At 45.2% G+C, this 27,229-nt stretch overlaps 1 protein-coding gene across 1 annotated transcript in view; it reads right to left on the bottom strand.

The window, feature by feature from the left end:
• CAPN7 (calpain 7) overlaps positions 1–27,229 on the bottom strand; it is a 231,305-nt gene that overhangs the window by 85,172 nt on the left and 118,904 nt on the right. The window contains exon 15 of the mRNA XM_069211930.1: positions 24,066–24,201. Within this exon, the coding sequence (XP_069068031.1) occupies positions 24,066–24,201 (136 nt within the window). The remainder of the gene's footprint in view (positions 1–24,065; positions 24,202–27,229) is intronic.

Below are 27,229 nucleotides of genomic sequence, written 5' to 3'. Positions count from 1 at the left end.
CAAAGGACTGCAGGTTAAAGAGACAAACACTGGTTACCAACGCTCCTGGGGAGGAGTAAGATTTGCAACAACCATAGTAAATTGTAATGTCCACCACAGCTAATGCAACTCAGTCATAAAGCTTTTCAATTTAGCCAAACATGTTAAAGTAGGCACCATCCTATCATACAATAGAGAAGCAGGCACCATATCACAACACCACACTTTTTTTTTTACATATGATTTGTCAAACAATACAAGAGTTAATAATTTGAAGCAGCATTTGGGAGTGTTCAACAAACCTTAAAGACCACATAATTAGAAAATAAATTACTGATCTAATCCTATCCATTTTTCATATGTTTCGTATGTTATGTGTATTTGTACAGTGCACAGCTCATCCGGGAGGGTATCCTGGTGCTGAAACAAGCCATGGCCAGGCCTAGGTGAAGACAGTTCTTCAGTTTCCTGTGGAATTCAAAAACTAATGTGGCAGCTCCAATATGCAGGGGAAGGTTATTCAAGGCTTTAGGATCAAGGTAGAAGGAATGGCTGATGGATCTCATTCTGCATATGCCAGGGTAGGTGTGCAAGTAGGAGTCTGGCTGTGTGGAGGTTTCTGCGGAGGTTGCGGCAGGTCTGTGGAAGTTTATGCAGTTATTGAAGTTTGTGGGGCCAGAGTTGTGTTAGGCTCTGTATATGACTGTGAGGAGTTTGAAGAGTGGTCTGTTGTGAACTGGGAGCCGGTGGAGCTCTTTGAGGTGAGGGGTGATATGAGTGCAAGGTGGGAGGTTGAGGGTGAGCCTGACCACTAGGTTTTGATACATATGGATGTATACAGGGAGCACATGAGTAACAAAGCAAAATTCCTGTTCTATTTTGTAGTTTTTGCAGGAAAATTGTTTGACGGCATCCAGTAACAAAAATGTATCTATATAGATAGACAGATGTTCTGTTAATTTGGTAAAACCACAAAGAATGGGTTTCTTATGTAGTGGTCTTATAGATTTATGTACATAAAAATAAAGGCTTCTGTTTTTTCTCAGCCGGAAAAATCAAACTTATCTATGCTTCAAATTAAAAAAGGGGCAGATGTACAAAGCATTTTTCCAGTGGCAAATGGCCAGATTTTTAGAACCAGGCTACTTACGACTGAATAATGCTCTTTCAAATGTACAAAATGCGATTCGGTATTTGGAAGAGGCGTGTTTTGGGTGTCCCGACCAAATACAGAATCGGTATGGTATGTATTGCTGTTTTGTGACCACATGATGTGGAAGGGGAGGGCCCAAGACTATGTAGCAGGGCTTACTAAATTATGCGGCAAGAAAGGCAAATTTTGCGGCATAATGCAGTGATTTCTTTCATAGTATTACTTCATTATTTTACACTTTTTACATATGGTAATACTGTGTGGGCAAAGATATCACCTCTTTAGTATCAGTTTTACAACTAAATACAGAAATAAGCAACCAAAAGGTGATCTGTTAACCTTTCCAAAGGGTCTTCCACTGCATATGAACATGTCACAATTGTTTTTGTAATTTTGATCCGTACGAACAAGAAGGACAATTTACTTACCTTTGGTAACGCATTATCAGGTAGAGACAATAGCTAGTTGCAGATTCCTCACCTAAGAATTTCCCCAGGCGTCAATCTAGATTCTGAGATTTTTCTCAAGCAGTACCCATGCGCACTGTTAGGTGGCATTGATCGGCTCCACGTCCGCCCTCAGTGTTGTCCTCGCTAGAAATGACACTACGGGTCTGATATATGCTCCACAACGACGCACTTACATCAGTTTCTTTTCACAACTTTCCACGCCAGATGCGCAGAACCATGAAAAACAATGACCACTGATGCGTCAAAACTAGGGCCCTGAAAGGGGAATCCTTTGAGATGGTTCTCCTCTGCACTGCCTGACCTTTCTTCGCATCCACATAACCAACAAAGGGTTGATCATTCACATGGAAGGTACAATCAAGGTAGAACGCCAATGCTCTTTTTGGGTCCTTGTGGTGGAGTCTCTCTGCTTCCTCAGAAGGATGCAGGAGTGCGTAAAAAGTAAGCAAGGTGATGGATTGGCCTGCATGGAAGGGCATAACCACTTTCAGCAGAAAGGAGGCCAGAGTGCAAAGCACCTCTTTGTCAAGATAGATGGAAAGGTAAGACGGCTTAGATGATAATGCCTACAGCTCACTCTCCCTGGGGGCAGATGTGATGACCACAAGGAAGGCTATTTTCAAAGTGAGAAGCAGGATAAAGCAATTGTGGAGATGCTTGAAAGGAGTGCACATCAGAAATGTCAAAACCAAATTCAAGTCCCATTGGGGCATAACAAAAGGGGAAGGAGGAAACATATGTGTAAGGCCTTTAAGGAACCTATTTACAATAAGAGATTTAAACAAAGAAGGTTGATAAAGCAGCCCTATAAATGCAGAGATAGCAGACAAATAAGCTTTGAGAGTGCTCATAGCAGAGCCCTGCTGGGGCAACAAAGGTATAAACAAGAGAACCTCAGAGATAGGGGCAGAAAGGGGGTCAAGAGACTTATCTGAGCACCATGCCACAAAGTTCTTCCAACGACAGGTGTGTATCATTTTGGTGGAGGGACGCCTGGCTGCCAAGACTACATTACAGACTTAGGGCGGAAGGTCAAAGCTGTCAACTGTCACCACTAAATCTCCACGCAAGAAGGTGGAGACTGGACAGGTCCAGGTGGAGAACCGTCCCCTGCTGCTGCGACAGAAGATCCTGCTGATTACTCTGATATTAAAACAAACATTGCCTACAGAAAGCTCAAATCCACACAGGCTTCCATATCGTGCAAACACAAACTGCATGTTCAAAACTGGCCCCATTTGGAAACATGGATAACTTTTTTATCTATCTAATTCACTAATGGGGCCACTTATGTTGGTGCTTGGGCTTACTTTCTGTACCAGTCTGACTCTGGACGTAAATGTGAAAATAACCAATTCCAAGAGCAAAATACTAGCTCTATATACAGCATTCCAACTGGTGGTTATCTCAAAAAACACCCAAGCCAAAAGTTTGTACGCCAGAACGTTGATGCAGTTATTGGTACCAGGATGGGGGCACCACTTATGTTCCAAGGTATCATACTGGCATTTCATAATGCCATCTAAGCAGACATACCAGCATATAAAAGGCATCACATCGACCCTCCGTCCCCTCAGTTGGTTTTCTGAGCCTACGAATTGGGAGTGGGGAATGTGCTTTTTTCTGAACACATTCAGGTTTTAAAAGTTACAGGGTGGTTGGAAATGGTATGCATTTTGCCACATAGTTTTCAGGTCCACAATTTGACTTTTTTTTCTATAAATATTTTTTTTTTGTAAATAACATCATTACACATCGCATATCCAGAGCAAACCTAATTATCATTGTAGGCTAGGACGTTAAAAGCTCGACTGGTTTCACTGGGAGGCCCAACAACTTCACTTACCACACCTTAGGTCCATAACCAGTGGTGTCCACGTCAGCATACCTCTAACGTATTTTAGGCCCTCACGGTTCACCATCTCTGCTGAAGTAAGTCCTGAGGCTCACCACAGCATTACTATTGTCCTCTGTACACTTTACATGGTGAACATACCTGTGGACAGGCTCTACAGTCATAAACGGTTTATTCTGCACCCATACACCAGTCTATGCTATGTTGTCATTATGTCAGTGTGGGGAGGGAGGCATTTAGCGCCATAATTATCTAATTATTTTATATTTTGCAATAATCTATCCCAAATAGTACAATAATTATGCATATTTTGCCGGGGCTTCATCATCCCATGTCCCCAGGATTGCTAACTTTGCGGAGAGGACTAGCTATGCAATCAAACACTTCTGGAGGCATTGCTGCACTCCACAAAAGGCCTTTGGTGGGGGCATTCCCAGACTATCTGCACACAAGTACCCAAGTGTCCACAGCCGAGGCATCGTTCCCCACTTTAACAACCTGTGTTCGTGTGTGGTTGCTTCTATGAAGGAGTCCTGGTTGTATTAGAAGAAAGCCAGCTCTTATTACAACAATGTGGGGTTTGGAGAGCCATTACCCATTCGTCATTGTGAAGAATACCTAGGACCCACTCCCACTTCACTTTAAGGCACCCCTGTAGATCGGGCAAGTGATTCATTATACTTTTATGCATGAGTGAAATTATTTTTTTAAATAATTTAAGAAAGTATTAAATTTTCTAGAGTTCTAACATCTTTTATCTGGATCATTCTGGGCACATGGGCAGCACAGGCATGTCTTAATTGCAGATAGCGGAAAATCTTTGTTTATATTAGCTTGTATTTGAGTTTTAGCTCCCCGAAGGATTTGAGGCCTTTTATTCCCAACAGGCCACCCAGTTTAGTGATCCAATAAGTTCCCATTTATGCATCCACAGTAACTTGCCCATGTCATCTGGCAGATCACTGTCACAGAGGGGAGTTTCCTTTCCTTCCCACCCTAAATGCTTGTTTGCCTCTCTCTATGCCTGTATCACTACTGTTCTGTGTGGTGGTGATGGAGTATCTATCTATTCAGTGGTCAAGTGGAGAAAAAGCCTAGTTGTTTAGTACAGCTAGTTGGGTTGGCCAGTAGTATTTACCAATGTTGAGAAGGGACATGGCTCCATCATGTACTCCCCTCGTCAGCTTATTTAGTGATCTCCTAGGTGGCCCATCATTCCATAGAAGCGATATTATAATCAATTCCACCTTCTTGAAAAAGGTTTCATGGATTTGATATAGGGTATCCTGGAGGGCATACAAAAATGTAGGTAGCATGGCAATCTTAAGGACAGCTGCACCCACCAATAATGATCGAGGTTGTTTCTTTCAATGCTTCACATTATGTTTGACTTTATCTAATATGTTATATAGGCCCAATCTGAGGACATCACCAGGTTCTCGCATGACTTGGACCCCTAAATACTTAAAGTATTCCTTGTTCACTGTCAAAGGGTGAGTAGCCCCCCCAACCAGAGCATGAGGACAGCAGATATAGATAAATTTTTCCCAATTGATACAGAGCCCAAAATACCTACCAAAGCTATTCAGTCTGCACTAGCCAATTATTTGTAGTTTCCAGGCTTGCAACATAGACCAGAATATCACGTGAATAGAAGGATATTCAATCATATCAGGTATCCCCCCAGCCAAGTCCCCTCACTTGGACAACCGCCTTATCCAACTGGCTATGGGTTCCAGGGCCAGTGAAAATAACATTGGTGACAAGGGACTGTCTTGTCTCCTTTGCAGCTGAAACAGAGGGGATAGCATCCAATTCATGCTGACTCTGGCCAAGGAGCTCTGGCAAAGAAGGTTGTCCCAGGATAAGTACTAGGGGTCTGGGGGGGAGAGAGGGTGTTAGATAATGCCTACTTTCCAAAGCACCCTTAGCATATAGTTCCATTACAGTGAGTTAAATGCTGTGGAGGCATTCAGCGACGGGAACCCGGTTGGTTCCACCACCCCCTCTGTGCCTAGAATCCAGCCATAAAAACTCCTAAAATGTTACATGGTGCTGATGCTCTGTATGAAACTCAACTGGTCTGGCTGCACCAGTGTGGAGATAAACTGTTCCAGCCTGTTGGCCAGAACTCTGGCTAACATTTTGGTTTCGAAATTTAACAATGATATAAGTCTGTTATGAGGCATGTTGTTTGGGAGGATTTCTTGGGTTTGTGTATCAACACTATTGTGGCTGTTCTACGTTCTGGTGGCAGGTGGCCCACAGTCTGTGCCCCTACTTGTGTGAAAAGGGCAGAAACACCTTACTTGCAATCCGTTTAAATAGGTCTGCAGTACAGCCTTGTGCTTTCCATGGTCACAGGTCTTTAACTGCTTGTTGTATTTCCTATGTTGATATGTCTGATTCCAGTTTCTTCCCATCTTCGGCTGAGAGGCTGGGCAGCCTCACATCTTTCAGTGAGGCGTGTATGTACTCATCTCCTCAGTTGCTCTGTGAGGGATAGTGATCTTGAAAGTAAACATGTTTACAAAGCTTGCAGAATTGTTTCATTACAGTCAACATTTTGTTTTATCCACCTCAAGTTTTCATTCAAGCAATTTGCTAGCCTAATTGCTGAATTCATAAAGTCTCCTTTATGTTGCCAAATATACGCTAGGGGCTTTGCCCGCTGTAATTCCACTATGTTTTTTTTGCTTGAGAGCAAACTGATTTCTCAGAACCTCTGCCTTAATGTGCACAAGTGTCCTCCCTAAATCTAATACCCCAGCTTAAATTCTTGCTGATTACCTGCCCTCTGATTAGCATTTTGTATGCCTCCCAGAGAACTACAGCAGAGTCTACAGAATCTTTATTTTCTGATAAGTAGTAATCCCATATAAAGTGTATTTTGTCCCTCCACTCTCTATGATGCAATAGCCAGCAGTCTAATTTCCATTATCCACATCCCTGCCCCCCGCTGGCCTAAATTTTCACCATCAGTGGGGTGTGATCGGATATTCTCTTAGCCAGAATCTCACATTTGTGAATCTGTGTATATGTTTTTCGTCCAGTGAGAAAGTAATCAATGTGTTATAAACTATCATGTGCACCAAAATGAAATGAATGCGACTGTATGCATGGGTGGTGATTTCGCCAAATGCCAACTAAGTTCAAGGGCTACGTAAAGTGCCTCGGGCAGGAGTCTGCACTAACTGATCAACTGTAGTTTCTAGGTTTCCTTAGGTCGAAGTTTGTCATTACTGCCATTCATTTTGGCGTCATCAACCTTGTGGTGTTTTACAAAGCAAACTTACTTTACTGAGCTGTTTTACCACTTCGGTCTCATCTCTTTTTAGATGAGCAATTTTGATTGTGGAGGGAGGAGAGACGGGGCAGATGTGTTTAAGTCGTGCAGTTCTCACACCTAGAGTAGGGTGCTAGCTTGAGCCAGCCAAGCCTCTATCACTCATCTCACAGACTACTCATCACCGCTCACCTCGGGAGCCATGCAATAGAGGTTTCAAACAACATGCCACTTTTTATCCCCTGTGGCCTGTTGACATTTGCCTCATTCCATTGGACGATTTCTAATCCCTTTGCTTCACCTGACAGAGTCTGTGAGGCGGAATTGCCTTGTTTATACTTATCTCCTTTATATCTGTTAGAGTTCACCTCAATGCTCCTTGGGGGCCAGTGAATTGATTTCTATTTCGTTAGTCAGAGTCACTTGAGGGGCGGAGTGGCTCAGGATCACCGACCACCACACTGTTCATTAACTATGTTTTGATTGTTTCTGGGTTGTTTTAGGGTGTTCCTGTGCCAGAGTATCATCTCTTGCGATGCAGCCACCACTACCTGCCCATCTCTATCCCAGATCTCTGCCAATCTCTGTGTCCTCCTGGTTGGAAATACTTCAACAAGTATGTCTACTCGCCACAGCCTCTCCCGGTTTCAGAGTCCGAAAGCCATGTCTCTTTCACTAAGGTGGCGAAACAGCTTCCACTAGGCTATCCTCGTTTCCTCCAGCTTCGCTGTTGGTTCCACTGTGCTCTTTCCTTTTGGGCTGGAGGCGGCAGAGGATCCCGGAGTATGGTCTCATTTGAGGCGGGTTGCTGCGTTCTACCCGCCTCAACCCCAGAGTGCTATTGCTTTCTTGCCTTGGCTCCCCCGGACTGACCTCGTGCCACTCAGCTGACAACCCTACCACTCCTAGCCACTGCTTGGGTCTCTCCGACTCCAGATTTTCTAGTATTCTGCGCTTGCCCACCGTCGGACAGACCGAATGTGCTGGTTCACCAAATCAAATTCCTCCCACCCAGGTGCAGTACGTTCTTCTCTATCAGACAGGGTGCCAATTATCTGCAGAATATTTTAGGATTCTAGCCCATTCTTTGGAGAGCACTCCAGATGAGCCATCATCTTGTTTCAGCACCCAGTAACAATCCTCCAGTCTTGACTACATCGTTACAGTACTTTCTGTAAAATATCAGCCACATGCTTTCGAAAAGCCAGTTGGCACACGGAGAGACACCAGCAGAAAGGAGCAATTAGAGGCACCATGAATTTGAAGTGCCACAATTCAAAAAGGGGAGATCGCTGTTCAGAGATCACTGTTCACCCAGCAATAATCCTTGCAGCACCACAGCAGACAACTCAGATTCATTACAGAACATCAACGATCAGCTAGCATTCACAAGACAAAGCAAAGTGTGCAGATAAACTCAAATAAATGTTTCACTGCAGATTTGGTTTAAGGAAATGCCTGAGGCAATGGCAACAGGACATCTCAGAGATTAATGAAACCAACCTTCATGCCAAAAAAGAGCAGATGAGGTTCACATTAGGCACACAAAGAATGAGCTGTTTAGCTTTGGTGACACTCTTTCTGGTGTATACGGTACTTAACTGCAGATTCCTCACCTTAGAATATCCCCAGACTGGATCCAGAAACTTTTGCAAAGAACTGCTCCCACTCACTGTTCAATTGTGCTTCCTTACACCCCACTGAGTCAGTCAACGCCACCACAGTGTGCCGACGTCAGTTTCTTATCTTTACCCTTCCTGCACCCTCAGACATTGAGAGTCAACAATCGTTGGTAACAGCGTGCTGAATGCTAACTTGAGACCTTTTTAGATGTCAAAAAGAGGCCACAACACAAAATGGAGAGGTGGGAGGGCAGTAAGGAATCAGCAGGTAGGTGGCGTATCCACCAGAAAGAGCATTACCAAAAGAAAGTAAACTGTTCTTCTGGTGGATATTTCTGACTGCAAATTCCTCACCTTTTAACAGATACCAAAGTAGTACCTCTCAAAAGGTGGTGGGTCTGTGAAGGAGGGTTCAGATATTGGGCAGTGACAAGGAAAGTGCCAGAAGTTCACTCATGCAACAAGCTGACGAAATTGCAATGAGGTAGACAGTTCTCCACCACTCCAAGCACCAAATCAAACACAGTCAAGGTGGCACCCTCGGACAGCAACAGCCATATGTCCGGTAATGGGATTGTCAGGTGATCGTCCAAAATTCATTCTGGTGTGGGAGAAATAGTGGGGAGGGAGGAGATAAAAAGCAAGGCATAGTCATTTTGAACAATCTGTAAGTGCTACCAGTCAGCTTAGATGGATCACCATTCTGGGATTAAACCTTGAATCCTGCCCCTCAATCGTTGGGCATTTGCCACTAAGGGCAAACTAAAGCAGCTTGGTGGCTAATGTAGTAGGGGATGAGCAATGGGAAGAGTGATGCCCCTACTGACGTGTATGCTGCCTACCAGACCCACGTCCGTGGCTTTGAAAGTAGAGGGGTGTCTGCCGTATCACTGGCTAGGAGGACTGTCTCTGTCTATAAGCCATCCCTGGCCTCTAAACCTTCAGGTGAGAACTGCTTGTCAGGAGTGAACAGCCCCAAGGAGGATGCTAGGTGTTCCAACACAAAGTTTACCTTCTCTTGGTAAAGGCTGGACCTACTGAAAGGCATGTCTACTAGAGAAGCCTATACATCACCAGAGAATCCTGTGCATCACATCCAAGTTTGTCCGTGTAGGACAACACAGGTATCGACTGTCCTAACCCGGGAACCCATAGTATCCAGGCATGCATGGATAACACATTTGGCCATATCCTGTGCATCATGTTTTGCCTGGGCAAAAAAGGAACCAAGCTATCTGGGAGCGCGGGTAAGATTTCTCTGACCATGTGCCAAAGGGCATTTGTATAGCAGGCCAAAAAAGAACTTGCATTTATGGACTGCAGTGCTACACTGGAAGAAGAAAACATACATTTGCCAAAAACATTGATTGTCCTGCATTCTGTGCCTGAAGGAGTGAAGTGAAAAGGGTTTGGATTCACTTTAATGGCACATGCCTGTGCAATAAGGCTTTCTTGGTGAGAAACTCCAGGTCACCGGACACCTGCATGTGATGGCTGGTCATCTCGCTATTCACAGATGGGCAAGAACAAGGCTTTGACCAAGTAGCTATCAAAGTGTCTGAGAGGGCATCATTAAAAGGAAGTAGGCACTCATCTTCTGCAGCCTGGGCAAGCAACATGTCAGAACATTCATCTATGTTTCGATGGACAGTAGATGTAATTTTAGTGCCAAAGCAGCCTTACGAACCACCACTGCAAATAAAGCCACTCTCTTCTGTTATTGGCTCAAGTAGTGAGTGAGGCTCTGTCTCAGGAGAGGTATCAAGCTCAATGTCATTCTGCAAATCAGAGTATCTAAGAGTATTCAGTATTATAGGGGGAGCAAGCCACAACACTGGTTAGACTGAAGCCAAAGTCGGTTCATGGCCAAGATTGGCAACAGATCATCCTCTGATGGCAGGAATTAGTGTGGATCTTGAGGCTGGAGTAGAAGTATGTTTACTGTTGGTACAGGTCTGGTAACACATCTGATGGGACAGACAGCAATGGTAAAGCATCTGCATGCAATAACCCAAATGAAGACCCCTGCAGTTCTGTGGTGCTCGAAGGCATGCCAGACTGAGCCAGAACTGCACTGAAAATTAGCAGCACAGCTTCTTCGAAGGCCTCAATTTGCTGCAGGGTCGAACAACAGCCAGAAGCGCAGAGCCATGAAGAACACTGACCACTGGTGCGTCAAAACTAAGGTGCTGAAAGGGGAGTCCCTGCCCCTAGAAATCAGTTAGCAGAGCGGGGAGGATGGGTGGTTCGGTAAGGAATCTGCAACTAGAATATATCGCTACCAGATAAGGTCTTACCAAAGGTAATTAACTTGTTCATCTGATAGAGGCTTCTAGTTGTAGATTCCTTACTTTGTGACTAGACACCTAAGCAATACAATCCCCGGAAGTGGGTGCGCAAACCAAGATCAAACTAGAAAGTCCTGCAGGACCAAACAGGCAAAATGTCTGTCCCTACGGACCTGACTGTCCAGGCAGTAGTGTTTGGTGAACATGTGCAATGATGCCCACATGCCGCCTGACCGATATCAAGGACTGGAACTCCGCATGCTAACGCAGTGGTCGCAGCTGTTGCTCTAATAGAATGAGCTTCACACCTTTGGGTGGTTGCTACTTGGCCAGTGCGTAGCAGATGTTAATACACAGTATGACCGTTCATCGCACCCACATAGCTGACGAAGAGTTGATCATCAACCCAGAACTCTTTAATACAATCAAGGTAGAACGCCAACACTCTTTTTTGGGTCCAGGCAGTGGAGTCTCTCCTCTTCCTTAGAAGGATGTGGGGGGTGTAAAAACTAGGCAAGGTGATTGATTGGCCTATATGAAAGGGCATGACCACTTTTGGCAAAAAGGAAGCCCTAGTGCGAAGCACCACTTTGTTAGGATCGATGGAAAGGTAGGGCGGCTTGGCTTAGATGACAACGCCTGCAGCTCACTCACCCTGCCGACAGGTGTAATGGCCATAAGGAAGGCTGTTTTCAAAGTGAGAAGCCTGAGAGGACAATTGCGGTGAGGCTCAAAGGGAGTGCACATTAAAATCAAATTCAAATCCCATTGGGGCATAATGAATGGAGAAAACATATGGGTAAGGCCTTTAAGGAACCTATTTACAATTGGAGACTTAAACAAGGAAGATTGATCAGGCAGCTTCAAAAACGCAGAGACAGCAGATAAATAACCTTTGAGAGTGCCCACAGCAGAGCCCTGCTGGGCCAAAGTGAAGAAGAAAAAAAAGGAGAGAGAGAGAGAGAAGAGAGAAGAGAGGAGAGAAGAGAGAGAGAGAGAGAGAGGAGAGAGAGAAGAGAGAGAGAGAAAGAGAGAGAGAGAGAGGAGAGGAGAAAGAAGAGAGGAGAGAGGAGAGAGAAAACAGACTTGTCTGTGCACCATGCCAGAAATTTCTACCAACGTCAGGCATGTAGCGTTTTGGTGGAGGGACGCCTGGCTGCCAAGATAACATTGCAGACTTCAGGATGAAGGTCAAAAGCTGGCAACTGCTGCTGCTTAATCTCCACACAAGAAGGCAGAGACTAGACAGGTTCGGGTGGAGAACCCTTCCCTGCTGCTGCAACAGACAATCCTTCCGAAGGGGCAGTTTAATTGGAATATCGATGGCCATGCTCACCAGCTCTTCGTGCCCAGTCCAGAGACACAAGGATTACTGGGCCTGGTCGTTCTTGATTTTTTTGAGAACTCTGTGTAGAAGTGGTATGGGCAGAAAGGCATACAGGAGGCCTGAGTGCCACTCAAGACAAAAACTGTTGCAGAATGATTGCTGCCTTGGAAACTTCAATGTGCAATATTGCTGACATTGCGCGTTATCTGCGGACGCAAACAGATCGAACCAAGGCTATCTCCACTGCTGAAAGAGATCTTGTGCCACCTACGAATGGAGACGTGATTCGTGATAGACTTGGCATTGTCAGCTGAGTTTGTCGGCTCTGACGGTCAGACAGCCCCACCAAATGTTGAACCATCAGGAAAATGCCAGGATGTTCCAGACATGTCCAGAGGCGTAGAGCCTCTTGACAAAATGGTCCATGACTCGCCTTCGCCCTGTCTGTTGCAGTACCACATGGTGGTGGTGTTGTACATGAACACCTGCACTACCTCCCCTTTGAGAGACAGATGGAATGCTTTTAATGCTAGTCTGATAACCCAGAGCTTCAACAGGCTGATGTGGAGTCTGGACCCTGCTGGAGAGTAGATGCCTTTGATCTCCACCTCGCCCAGGTGGCCGCCCCATCCCACGAGTGACGCATCTGTCACTACTGTCAGATCTGGCTGTGGAAGGAAGAGGGATCTGCCTCTGCCCCAATCACGGTTCATTAGCAACCACTGCAGATCTCGCACAGTTCCCTCTGAGATTTCGACCATGTCAGAGAGATTACCCCTGATGCTGCGCCCACTGGAACTAAAGGTCCCACTGCAGAGTCTGCATAAGCCATCTGGCATGTGCCACTAGCAGATTGTAGGAGGCCATGAGGCCCAGCAGCCTCAGGGCCATTCTCACTGAAATCCAGGATACAGGATGAAACATCGGTATCATAGCCTGAATATCCTGTACTCGCAGCTCGGGACAATAAGCCGAAACTGTACTGTGTCCAGAACAGCTCCGATGAGAAGGAGCATTTGAGAGGGAGTCAGGTGCGACTTTGGTACATTTCTAATGAACGACAGCCTGGGATGAGCCTGCCTTCAACAGCCAGTGGTTGAGGTAGGGGAAAACTGAAACCCCTTACCTGCGCTGATGAGTTGCAACTATCGCCTTCACCTTGGTGAACACCGAAGGGTGCTGGTAAGGCCAAAGAGGAGCACAGTGAACTGAAAAAGCGTGTGGCCCACCGTGACCCGCAAGTAACGTCTGTGGGCAGGCAGGACGGGATGTGGAAATAAGCGTCCTACAAGTCGAATGTTAACATCCAGTCTCCCGGGTCCAGGGAAGATAAAACCTGAGCCAGAGGGAGCATTCTGAACTTCTCCTTCTTGAGAAACTGATTGAGGGACGGAAGGTCTAGGATAGGGTTGAGGCCCATGTCCTTTTTAGGCACCAAAAAGTAGCAGGAATAATAACCACAACCTACTTCTGGGACAGGAGCCCTATCTATCGTCCCCTTGGCCAAGAGAGCCACAACTTCCTCTTGGAGAAGTGCCAAGTGATCCGCCATCATCCAATTGTAGGATGGTGGCATGGATGGACAGGTAGTCTTAAAGGGGAGGGAGTAGTCCTTTCGGACTATATGCAAAACCCACCTGCCTGACGTGATGGACTACCAGCAGAACAGGTGATGGTGGATACTGCCTCTGACTGCTCCCTGGTGGGGAATCGTAAGACTAGGAAGGTTTGGAGGCTATTGCAAAGGGGGTGAAGGGGTGTTAGGAAAACAGACTGGCCAGACCGCTTGCTCCTTGATCCACAAGGACAGTTGATCCCACGTCCCCGGCAATGCAGAGGCTGGGAAGCATGCACAGCACAGTGGCTAGAGGGAAACATACGTGGCTCGGCACCCCTTCCATAACCACGAAAGGACCGAAAAGCAGACTGAGGGGGATGAGGGTCCACTGATGGTCCACCATGAGGCCAAAGGATGAGAATCATTGAAGCACTCGTGTGCCGCATCTTCTTTTTTTGCAGAAGAGCTAGGTGCCATCAATGGGCATGTCCATGAGGTTACCTTGGCCATCCCCCAAAAAGCCAGAAGTCCTCAACAAGGAGTGCCACCTAAGGGTTACTGCTGATGCAACTGCTCTGCCCAGTGACTCTGTCATGTCCAGTCCACATTGGATTGTGAACTTTGCTGCGTCTCTCCCATCAGGAAATGCTTGGGAAAGTACAGCCCCAGCCTCCTCTGGGACCTGTGGTAGCACTTGCGCAATGTATCCCACGGCCCAAAAGGCATGCAGTGTTTCATGGACCGCAATGCCAGGCTGGCGGAAGGAAATATTTTCCTAGTGGGACCAGCCTCTAGAATTCCTTATCCCGGGAGTGTGGAAGGGAACATGCCCGAGGAAGTGCAGGCTTGGATAACCAAGCTCTCAAGGGAGGGGTGTTGCGTAAGGAAACCTGTATCAACAGGTGCAGGGCAATAGCCCTGTTCACAGGAGCCTCTGTGCTGGGTTTGGACCTAGTACCCAGAAGGACGTTTGTAAGGTCTTCATTAAAGGGCAGCAGGGGCTCAAAGGATGAAACCACAGGCTTAAGCACCTCTGTCAAGAGGTTAGACCTGACCACCACCAAAGGCAGTTCAAGGTCCAGGCTGCTCACCACACCACCACTGAATATGAAGCACCCTCGTCCGTAGAGCATGCCTTTTGTCTGCCAGTCCAGTGGCTTCATCCAGTTCCATATGCCAGTCCACGGGGTCTTAGAACTGGTATTCTAAAGTGTCCAGTAACCCCAACCGTTCCTCACCATAACCTAGGCCATAAAAAAGGCCCAGGATCTGACAAAGGGGGCAATGCCACTTCCAGTGCCAGAGTTGGTGTTGTACAACGCCCATCCGGGTCCGTGTTGGAGTTGGCAATGAGGATGGGGATGGTGGTGCCCAGGGGCCCACGCGCCGCCGGAGTATTGACGTCGGAATCGGTGCCAGGGAAGGTCAGTGGAGAAGTGTGGCACAATGGTTAGAGCGGCAGACCCTGATGCAGAGATCTGGCCCGGGACCAGGGTTCAATTCCCACCTCGGCAGGTCTTGGGCTTAATTCCCTTGGACCAGTTAATTCTCGCCTCAGTGCCTAATCTAATTAATGAGTCCCACTCTGTTACTCTGGGCAATAGCTTGCTTAATCTCCACAACGGCCCTCACAGCGCTTGGATGCCTGGCTTCACCCTGGTGCTGTCCAGGAGTGGGCACCTCACAGGGAAAAGCCAGTAGGGGTTCCACAGCGGTCGGCGTACAGCGCCTTGAGACCCTAACGGGTGAGTAGTGCGCTATACAAGTGCGAAGTTTACAGGTTTTTTTTACAGTATGACCGGTGACAGTTAGAATTCAGGAACTGATACATGGGTGCCCCTCTAAGCCAAGGCCGAAGCCACTGGCGCGGAACCAGACGGAGCCCCTTCCGACCCTGTGGGGCCCGAAGGCATTCCAGCAGAGTGTCCAAAGATGAGGCACAAGGCCTCATTAAAGCCTTTAAGCTGGGCAGTGGTCGATCTGGATCCCAGAAACTCAGGGAAGCGCAAAGTCAGCTCAGACATAGGCTCTGCAGATGGAGGTCTTGATCAAAGACGATCCTCCCTTGTCTTGTCGGCCGACAGACGAGTTGAAGTCAAAGAACGCTTCACCTTTTTCTTATGCCTGGACATACCCGAACGTCCCGAGGACTTGGCGTGGGATGAAAAAGATGGGGGGAGGTGGGGGAAGGGCCCCACAACCGATCCTGAGACATTCCACTTGCCAGAGATCAGGACTTATGCAGAGGCGAGCACCGGGCCGCCATCAGCTTTAAGGACCGCTCCCTCAAAGCCTTCTGACTCATGGCCTGGCACTTGGAGCACGACTTCTGGTCATGGTCATGCTACAGAGACCAAACAAGATGCGGATGACGTCGCCCGATGACAGGACCTGGTCTTCCTAGAGAACATCCTCGATGCACCAGGAGTTAAACAACTCGAAAAAACTTTGACAAAAAAAAAAAGGCAGTCAAAAAAGACTGAGGGGTAGCTCACTTTGGATCAGTGCTGGCTGGCACGTAAAGAAAATAAGTGATGTCAGTGCCACAGGGTGGTGCCAATATAGTACCCTTGACATAATTTCTGACACGGATGCTGCCTCCGGACACGCAGTTGATCGACGCCATCTAACGGCACGCAGGGGTACTCCTCATGAAAAAAAGTCCAGATACAGAACGACGACTGGGGAAAATTCACAAGGTAAGGAATCTGCAACTAGAAGTCTCTATCAGATACTTGCATTCACGCCTTCTGTTTGGAGTTCTGGGTGGAAATGGGGTGGAGTCCTGCTTTGCTTTATGTTTGCACTTGGGCTTACTGGAGTACTGCGAGCACGAAGTTGAATGGCCACGGAAGCAGCCTCGCGATCGGGACAGAGTTCAGACCCACAGCTCTGAGTGTGAGCAGGACTGACACGAAAGCCGCAACTTCATGTATTAGGTGACACAGAACTTTGCCTTCTTGTCTCGCATCACCTTGACATCTGCTTCCTGCAATCAATGCAAGTTTTTAAATCTGTAGGTTTCGGTAGGAACACTGTTTCCTGGCACACTGATAGATCATGAGGGGTCACTGAAAAAACAACAAGAATGGGAGCAGAACTCCAGATCGGGGGCAGAACGTTGGAAGGTACTGAAGGAACGGAACTGATGTCGGCATGCAGGGGTGAAGCTTAAATGCAGCTCCACTCTGTCACTGGGGGATTTTCTATGGTGAAGAATCAGCAGTTAGAAGTAAACAACTGAAATAGCTCTTTTCAAAAGTTGTGAAAATGGTAAAACGAGTTCTTCTAAAAAAGGTGTTAAAAGACGTGTAGCAAATATATGCTCGAACACTGTCTCCTTAAAAAGGTGCAATACACTTCAAAAATTTAAGTTAAGGAATTGATAAAATCAACAGGTGATTAGCAAGGATTCCAAACTTTGCTCACACTTAATTTAACAAGTGGGATTGAAATGGCACTGAAACACTCACTAAAACTATTGTGGGTCACAACCCAACTCTTTTTCCTTACTTTTAATTTGAATTATTTATTTCAAAGCTAGCCCAGGAGGCACAGAATAAAATCTGGGAAAACCTTAAGCCCAACAGGGGGCTGCCTGCTGGATGCAGATAGCACATCTTTGATGCATTGGCGAAGTGGTCTCCAGAGCTTAAGATCTTACATCTATCAGTAGCATATGACTTTCTATACCTACTTTGTAGGCTTATAGAGGTGGTTGAGATACTCAATAGACTATGGAATGGTCTGGCTAATTTTGGTTTAATAAAACGTGTAGGGTGTGAGGGGACACAGTCGTACCTGAGCCAGTGGCTGTTACCTGTGGTGTTCTTCAGGTATATGGAAAATGTCACTTACCCAGTGTACATCTGTCCGTGGCATGTAGTGCTTCAGATTCACATGCTGTGCATATATTGCCATCTAGTGTTGGACTCAGAGTGTTACAGATTTTTTTTCTTCAAAGAAGCTTTTTTCGAGCCACGAGATCGAGTGACTCCTCCTCTTGGTGATAGTGCGCATGGGCATCAAGCCCTTTGTTAGATTGTTTTCCCGCAAGAGGGTAAAGTAAGGAGTGAAGAATTGTATATGTACACATATATAGTAAGTAAAGAAGATGTCCATGCAATGTATATACATATTTTCATAAGAAAATACTACAATGGCTACAGGCTGCCAGGGAGGGTGCATGTGAATCTGCAGCACAGCATGCCACGAACAGATGTACACTGGGTAAGGGACATTTTCCGTTCGATGACATGTGTAGCTGCAGATACACATGCTGTGCATAGACTGAAAAGTAGTCCACTCCTAAGTAACCGGTGGCTAGCCTGTAGGAGTTAGAGTAGCTTGAAATTGTGTTTTAAGCACTGCTTGACCAACATTTGCTTGTTGGCGAGATGCGCATTCACACAGTAGTGTTTAGTAAATGTGCGTGGTGTGAGCCATGTGGCTGCTTTACATATGGCTGCCATTGGTATATTTGCCAAAAAAGCCATTGAAGTTCCTTTCTTTCTAGTAGAATGTGCTTTAGGAGTTACTAAAAGTTGCCTTTTAGCTTTAAGATAGCAGGTTTGGATACACTTTACTATCCATCTGGCCAATCCTTGTTTGGAAATAGGATTTCCTTTATAAGGCTGTTGAAAAGCTACAAAAGTTGTTTAGATTTTCTAAAATCTTTTGTTCTGTCTGTATAATAGATGAGAGCTCTTTTGAGAGCAAGAGTGTGGAGAGCTCTTTCAGCAACTGAATCTGGCTGTGGAAAGGAAAACTGGCAATTCCACTGACTGACTGATGTGAAATGGTGAAACCACTTTTGGTAGAAAGTTTGGATTTGTCCTAAGTACCATTTTCTGTTTGTGAATTTGGAAGAAAGGTTCTTCTAAAGTGAATACTTAAATTTCACTTACTCTCCTTAAGGAAGTAATTGCTACCAGGGAAGCATCTTTCCATGAGAGAAATTGAAGAGCGCAAGAATGCATAGGTTCCAAAGGTGGATCCATAAGCCTTATGAGCACAATGTTAGGATTCCAGGTTGGAGCTGGTAGAGCTCTAGGTGGAATAATTATTTTAAGGCCTTCCATAAAAGCTTTTATGACAGGTATTCTAAACAGAGAAATATGCTGTCTGTTTTGAAGGTAAGCTGATATTGCTGTATTTTAATAGATGAATTTGCTATATTTGCCTTTTGTAAGTGAAGCAAATAGCAAACAATATCCTGTACTGATGCTTTAGGTGGATCAGTGTGTTTAGGTTCACAGTAATGCACAAAACCTTTCCAATTAGCTGCATAGCACTGTCTGGTTGTGGGTCTGCATGCTTCTTTTAGAATGTCCATACATTCTGACGGAAGCTGTAGATATCCAAATTCTATGACAGCAGGAGCCAAATCGCCAGGTTGAGCACTCTGGGATTGGGTTGCCTGATTTGACCTTTGTTCTGAGTTAATAGGTCTGGTCTGTTTGGAAGTTTGTGATGTGGTACTACAGACAGATCCAATAGTGTTGTGTACCAGTGTTAACATGTCCACGTGGGAGCTATGAGTATCACAGTGAGAGAGATATGCCGAATTCTGCTGACCAGAAATGGAATAAGTGGGAGAGGGAAAAGCGTAAGCAAATATCCCTGACCGGTTGATCAACAGAGCATTGCCCTTGGATAGAGGGTGTGGGTACCTGGACGCGAAGTTTGGGCATTTTGCGTTTTTGTTGAGTTCTTCCCCACATGTGAAAGTATTGTTGAATTACTTGTGGGTGAATCTTCCATTGGTGTATTTGTTGCTGCATCCTGCTTAAGAGGTGCGCTAGTTTGTTGTGTATACCTGGGATATAATCCTGCTAATAGTTGAATGCGGTTGTGAGTCGCTCATTTCCAAACTTTGTGCTAGGAGGGACAATTGAGATGAATGTGTGCCCCCCTGTTTCTGCACATAATACATCGCTGTCATGTCGTCTGTCCTTATTAACACTGTTTTGTGTGTTATTTGTGGTTGGAATGCTCTGATTGCTAAGAACACTGCCAGCAATTCCAAGTGATTTATGTGGTAAGTTTGCTGGATTGAATCCCATTCTTCCTGAAATGTAAGACTGTTGAGACAGGCTCCCCAACCTTTCGTTGATGCATCTGTGGTGATAATGGTCTGTGGCACAGGGTCCTGAAATGGCCGCCCCTTTGATAAGCTGGTGTTATTCCACCATTGCAGAGAGTTGTAAGTCTGGTGGTCAAACAACACTAGATCTTGAAGTTGACCCTGTGCCTGAGGCCATTGTTGTGAGAGATACTGTTGGAGGGGTCTCATTTTAGACCTGCATTGGGTACTATTGCTATGCATTATGCCATCATTCCCAACAGTTTCATGATAAACCTTGCTGTGTAAGTTTGATTGTATTGTAGTCGGCATATGAGAGTGTGAAACACCTGAATTCTTTGTGGATTTGGGTAAGCTAATGCTGACTGAGTGTTCCGAATTGCTCCCAGATATGTTTGAATTTTTGATGGCTGAAGGTGAGATTTTTGGTAATTGATTGTGAACTCTAGCGTGTGTAGGGTATCTATTGCGTATTGTGTGTGTGTGTGTGTTGACAGGTTTGAATGGTGCTTGCTTTTATGATCAGAAGATGTATGTGCTGTCTTCTGAGGTACGCTGCAACTACTGCTAAGCATTTTGTGAATACCCTTGGTCCTGTTGTTACTCCAAAGGGTAGTACTTTGAAATGATAATGCTTGCGTGCTATCACAAACCTTAATTACTTGTGGTATTCTGGAGAATAGGAATGTGGAAGTAAGCATCTTTTAGATCTAATGCTGTCATGGTGATCTTGTTTTTGTAACAAAGGAATGACATCTTGTAGAGTGACCATGCGGAAATGCTCTGACAGAATGTACTGATTGAGCAGTCGGAGATCGAGGATTGGCTTGAGAGCGCCATCCTTTTTTGGTATGAGGAAGTATAGAGAGAATACACCCGTTCCTTGTTGACTGATGGGAACTACCTCTACTGCACCTTTGAGTAGAAGAGATTCTACCTCTTGTTTTAAGAGAACAATATGTTTGTGAGAAAGCCTGTGTGAACAAGGGGGAATATTTGGTGGAGTGGAAATGAGTACTAGGCAATAACCATTGTTTGATAATTGACAGTACTTATTGATCTGATGTAATTTGTTGCCAATGACGGTGGAAATATTGTAGTCTTCCTCCCACAGGAGATGTGTGCTGTGTGTGGATCCAGGGGTAGTCACTACTTTGATGAGGTAGAGGCACCTCTTGTGGCAGTGGATTTGCACCTAGTTCTGAAGTTGTGTCCTCTATAAGAGCCTCTGAAAGATCCCCTGGGATAATATTGTTGTCCCTGTTTTGTTGGGACGTAGGGGCCTCTGATGTTTGGGGTTTAAAACCTCCTCTGAACTGAGGTTTACGAAAAGTGCCCCGAAAAGGTGTGGTGTAAAGGGCTCCCATGGCCTTTGCTATATCAGACTCCTTTTTTCATTTCTCAATGGTGGTATCCACCTCCGGTCCAAATAGTTGCTGTTTATTAAATGGCATATTAAGGACCGCCTGTATTTCAGGGTTAAAACCTGAGAACTGCAACCAAGCATGCCTTCTAATCATGACACTTGTGTTAATTCCCCTAGCTGCAGTGTGTGTAGTGCAGATCTAATTTGATTGCTGGCAATAGCTCGTCCTTCAGCCACTACCTGCCGTGCTCTTTTTTTGGTGTTCTGTAGGGAGGTATTGAAGGAAGTCCTGCATCTCGTCCCAATGTGCCCTATCATATCTGGCTCAGAGTGCTTAGGAGGTGGCAATACTCCACTGATTTGAAGCTTGAGTTGCCTCCACTGTGGAATTACTGTTTGCCTTTTTCCTAGCTGCACTGACCAAGATGGAATCAGGTGGTAATTGTTATGACATAAAGATTGGATCAGATGGTGCAGCTTTATAATTTTTATCCACCCTCGGTGTTAACACCCTAGCCTTTGCTGGCTCTTTAAAAATGTCATCAACACGTTTTAACATACCTGGTAACATTGGCAAACATTGGTATTGCTTATGTGTAGAAGAAAGAGTGTTGATTAAAAAATCTTCCTTTAAGAGCTCAGAGTACATCTGTACATTATGATATGTGGCTACTCTGGAGATGATCTGATTATAGACAGTGGTGCCTTCAGGTGGAGACTTGATATTGTGGGATACAGATCCGGGTCATTAGATGGAATTGGGTCCGAATCGTATGTATATATACCATGGGTCTATGTTATAAGTATTGTCACCCATATAGTCCCCATGTGAAGAGACAGGTGATTGTGTGGAAAACTGTGTCACTGAAGGTCGTGGTGGTGGAGTGTGAGGTGGTGGAGAAGGGGGAAGGAAAGGCAAATGTGGTGGAGAAGGTTGATGCACAGTCCTTGGCTTCTCTTGGTTTTTAAATATCTTCGCCGGTGCAGGGCGAGTTTCCAAACTTTGTTGGCATGCTAGTTTCCTCTTTGTTATAGGACGAGGAAAGGCAATAATCTCCCCTGTATCCTTTTAGATCTGTATTCTTCTTTGCTTATGGTCCATGACGTCAAGAATTGGCCTAATGTCTCGTGTGTTTCCTGTTCTGGAGATAGAACCTGTCTGCTTCCCACCAATGAGTGCTCTGAAAGCTTGGTGATAGAGTGCTTTAAACGGTCCAAAAATGTATTTTGAACAGTAGACAAAAGTTTTTTCGTCTCTGAAGAGGAGCTTGGATGCTTCGGCTTCGAAGAGGAGCGTGGATGTTTTGGCTCCAATGTGGTATGTAGCCGTCTTGTTTCCGAAGTGGAAGCCTCCATCTTTTGACTCGAAACAGATGTGCTAGTCTGTTCAGTAGAGTGAGTTTTGGCCTTTCTCAGCACCGAACCCGAGGGTCAGTCGACGATATGTAGTTTTTGGGTTCAACCATGGCCGGCAAGCAGTGGTGGATCCAAGGCCTTTTGTGACTTTTTAATAAGTTTTTGATGGGGAAAGGGCTGGGGTACTCTTTGTGATCTGTCCGGAGAGAGGCAGAGGTTACACAGCGAGTGCTGGTCTGCGTAGGGGAACTTTGCGTGCCACCGATGGCAGAATCTAAATGGAGTCCGATCCATGAGTCTGTGATGTAGTAGGCCAGAGAAGGCCCAAGAAGAGTGCTGGCGGCCGAAAGGGCGTTTAATCGATCCAGACGCTAAAATCGGATTGAGTGTAGTCAGAAAAGCGTTTGAAAACGATACCGACATTGAAGAAAAAAATTGAGAAGTTCAGATAGTACCGAACCGAGATCTACCGGAGCGATAGGGAACACGTCCGAACCAGACGGCGGAAAGAAAACAATCTAACAAAGGACTGGATGCCCATGCGCACAATCACTGAGAGAAGGAGTCACTCAATCTCATGACTCGAAAAAAGCTTCTTTGAAGAAAAACAACTTGTAACACTCCAAGCCCAACACTAAATGAAATGAAATGTATATAGAAACAAAACCTTATTCGGATCCCAAATCCCAATTGCAGATAAATTTAGATTGCTGGGGGTGAAACTTCATGCCACGCTGTCAGCAGAGACTCAGAACAACAGCACTGTCACCTATGAAAGTGAGAACAGGCTGCTGTGCTGCATTTGGTCATATCAAAGTACTGAGTACAGGAACATTAAAGCAAACAATGGATTGAAAACTGAATACTGGAATGTGCTGCTGGGGATAGCCGCTGAAAAGAAATCCATGGACTGTAAGTATTGGGCCTAATGCAGCCAGGGCAGTAGCCTTTACATGAATTTGGGAAGTGGTTCTGGAATGGTTCGCTTATAGAACAGAGTCTGTTTTAATAAACTACGAACCTATTAGACATGACCCTTTAGGAAACCGCCAGGTAATCAGAAAAGTTGATTCAAGGTATATATGACCAGACACCTTGAGGCAAGTGGAAATAACCTTCTAAAGACATTCTGAACCCAAAGGGAGTAAGATGGAAAATTCTTCAGTTTGCTGTGAGATTGTGGAGTGAGATACCAGGTCAGCTGACAGCTCAAAAGGACCACTACAGTTACTCTGTGTTCTCAAGAGAATGCGGATCTTTCTCTCATCCCTTCAAATCTGTTAGAGCTATAATCCCTCTGCTGTTTATAAGTTCACACATACAAATAATGACTGCAGAAGCCCCTTCATCAAGTAAAACTGCAAACCGCGTTACGAGAAACTGTCGCGAGATGTTATACAGCGAATCTTGCTTAATATTAACATTTCTCTCTGTATATCTGGTAGCAGTAGGACTGCCTCCTATTTCATTTCCATTTGCATGACTTGTCTGTTTTAGGAGCCTAAAAAGTACTTTAATATTTTTGAAGCTTGAAGTGTATAAAAAAAGTATTACATTTTAACTGTGTGCTTAATGCATTTGGTTCCTTCTAAACAATACAAAAACAGGTTATTAGGTGAAGAAGCGAAGATCTTTACAACATAATATCCACAGGTTTTGCAACAGAAACCATCATGATAAGAAGTATTGCAACATCGACCTCAAAAGGACGTCTACCTACCTTGTCTGTGATGTGTCGGCTGAGAAGCACCCAGACTGCAGCGCCACCTTGTGGGCACTTGACCTCTAGTCTGTACTGAGGATTGTTAGCCAGGCTGTAAGCATCTTTCACAGGGCCTTGCTTTGCGTCCCACGTGCTACAAACAGTCAATAATGTGTTAATTTGTTTTTTTTTACAAAACAGGAACAGCTCCACGTGTTCTAAACTCATAAAAATACAATTTTTATAGCAAAGATCAAAAATATAGACATTTTACTACACATAAAAAATTATAAGAAGCAGATATGATTTCAGAACAACTCTCCCAACGCTACTTTATGATCCAAAGCTAAGAATGTGTCATTAAATGAACAGTAAGAAGGCGCATAACTCAAGTATAATAACAGCATGCATGCTTCCGTGTAACAACAATGGAAACAACTAGGAATAGTGCAATCCTGGTTGGCATCTGAAGAGGACAGAGGGTTTGATGTACTTATATTTGTTCACAACCCAGCAGGGGCTAATTCTAGACTCACTGGTTTAGGGACAGGTATGCAATTTGCGATGCAACCTTTGTACAAAAAGGTCACAAACAATGTGCTCATTCGCAGGATGACGAAAATCACTTGCCACAAACTGATTCATTAGGCAGGTTGTTATTTGCAACTCCAGTGAATGGCTATGAATGCCGGGATGGTGGCCACATGCACATAATGTAAAAACTTTACTTTTTAGGCAGGATCTGTCATGAAAAGGGAGATGTGCTGTTTTTAAAATATAAGAAAAAATCTTTTTGGAAGACATCGTGGTGAATATGGAGTATTCTCCTGGACCATTGTGTGCTCCCCGAGGCCGCTTAACACGATTCACAAAGGGTAAGGTATCCCCTGGGGCAGCTTCCGCTTTGCAAACCATACTAAACTGCCTTAACTCAGGTGTCCCTATCTGACCAATCATTTACGAAAGCACCTGTGTCACAAACCACATCACTGCTCCACGACTCACAGCTAGTAAAGACGCCCCTTTCACAGGGCCACCCCAACTGCAATCCAGAATGAGTTGCAGAAACCCTTTTACGAGTCAAAAATACCTTTATTTTAAATATGTGTAGGCCTGCAATAAAATATTTTGCAGCTGCAAACCCTCTGATTTTGCGAACCGCAGATGCTCCAATCATAAAAGGTGATTCATACATGAGGCTGTTAGTGGTCAGCGGCGGATACTTGGCTCTTAAAATTTTCTTTTCATGATGGAGCCAGTTACAGCGTGGCGGATCCACTCCCTATTCACACCCACTCCCAAAGCCACCTGCACCCACTGTCATTCACTAGCCCCTTCCCTTTCACATAGGACTGGAAGATGTGGACCAGACACTGACACTAGGATGAGAAAACAACCATTCAGGGGGGTAAAGAAACTGGGACAGTGGGGTGACTGGCAGTGGGGCAGGAAAGGGCCATGACAGGTGAGATGCAATGCGACAGGGTAAGATACAGTGGGACATATGGACATAGGACTGGGTATCACACACTGGGACATAGGGACACAGGACGATGGGATCCCAAGTAGAGTGGAACATAGTGAGACAGTGGCACACGTCGGTACAGGAGGACACTGTAGGTGTAAGGCTAGCTATCTCGGGGAGGGCAATGCGAAACTACAGCAGCTGGGCAGTCATTGAGACAAGCAGTGCTTGTGGTCCCTGGAGTGATATGTTGGGTACAAAGTTAGACATGGTAAAGCCACACACACCGCAAAAGGACTGTCCAGTCAGATCTAGTACTTTAAAAGGTATAAAACTTTCATTCCATTGTGTAGTGAAAGGAACATGTTAGCATAGCAGTCAAAGGTTCATATCCAACATCAGCAGTTGCCCGGTTAGCATAATATACAGCAAACCTACAAAGCAAATCCTTATGTGTTCCAAAGGGTAATTATAGCACGGGTGAATTTGGTCTAAAGGAAAAGTCAGAGTGCTCGGTGTGCACTTGCACAGTGTTTTCATTTAGAGCCCTGTAAGTGCAGCAAAACTGGGGCACAGGGGCCATTGAGTCTGGGAGCACCAACACTGGGGCAGAGGGGGCACATAGATTTCTCAGCGAGGGACTGGGCACAGAAAAAAAGAACCAGCGTGCTAGTCAAGAGACTGTCTGACATGGAAAGGTAACACCACCTCTTGCAGAAAATAAGGAAACACACAAAACACTACCCAGTCCTCTTGAATCTGCATTATTGGCTCAACAACCAACAAAGGCTGAAAATTCACTAAAATTATGGAAGGAAATAATGGCAACCAACATTACCACCACCACCACAAACTATAAAGAGGGCAAGAATGGAGTGGGTCAGATGGTGCTTCCATTAGTCAGTAAGGACTTCATTTGGATCCCACGAAGAGGCTGGTGTTACCCTGGAATGAAACACCCTTACTAAGGATTCCATGCAAGTTATACAACCGGAATACATGACAGAGTGGTGGTCTGTGTTTTAAACATATGTTGCAGTTACATGGGTACATGAACACATATGCCCATCCAACTTGGTGCAAGTACAAAATATTTCCATTTCGCAATATAACATGCTCTAGTGATAAACATTTAGCTTATGTTAAGATTTGCACACATTTATGTAAAAGTTGCAATAACCAAATTCTAAGACTTCAGGTGTCAAACGGCGAGAATAAGGGTCATGGGGTTGGGATGAAGAAGTTGTCCATCAATCCACATCAAAGACTTCACTTACATTTAGACTGTCAGTATCATGAGTATCTTCTAGAGAAGGCAGTTACAAGGTTGATGCACCAAAATTAGATATGAAAATGAGTACCGGTCACGATTACCTAATTCTTCATGCTATGTACGGGATCATTGAAAGCAGGTAAAAACGTACACAAATATCCCTGATCAGTCCATCCACAGCACATACCCCAAAGACTGGGGATCTGGAGGTGAAGCTTTGGTAATGGCAAACTGATGCATTGTTGGGGTTGCCCAACCTTGAAGCAACCATGTAGAATACAAGGGTTGAGCTTCCATTTGTGTATCTACTGATGGGGTCTCCTTGGATCGGCAAAGTTATTGCCCTTTCCTGGCAGCTGCTTTAGCAGCAAGTGAGTGTGATACTGTTACAACCAAAGGCAAACTGTTAAGCCATGCTGGACAGGTGAAACGTGTGTACCTCTG

The sequence above is a fragment of the Pleurodeles waltl genome, chromosome 10 (genome assembly GCF_031143425.1).
Source record: "Pleurodeles waltl isolate 20211129_DDA chromosome 10, aPleWal1.hap1.20221129, whole genome shotgun sequence".
Classification (NCBI taxonomy): Eukaryota; Metazoa; Chordata; class Amphibia; order Caudata; family Salamandridae; genus Pleurodeles; species Pleurodeles waltl.
This window is presented reverse-complemented; position numbering and strand designations above follow the sequence as displayed.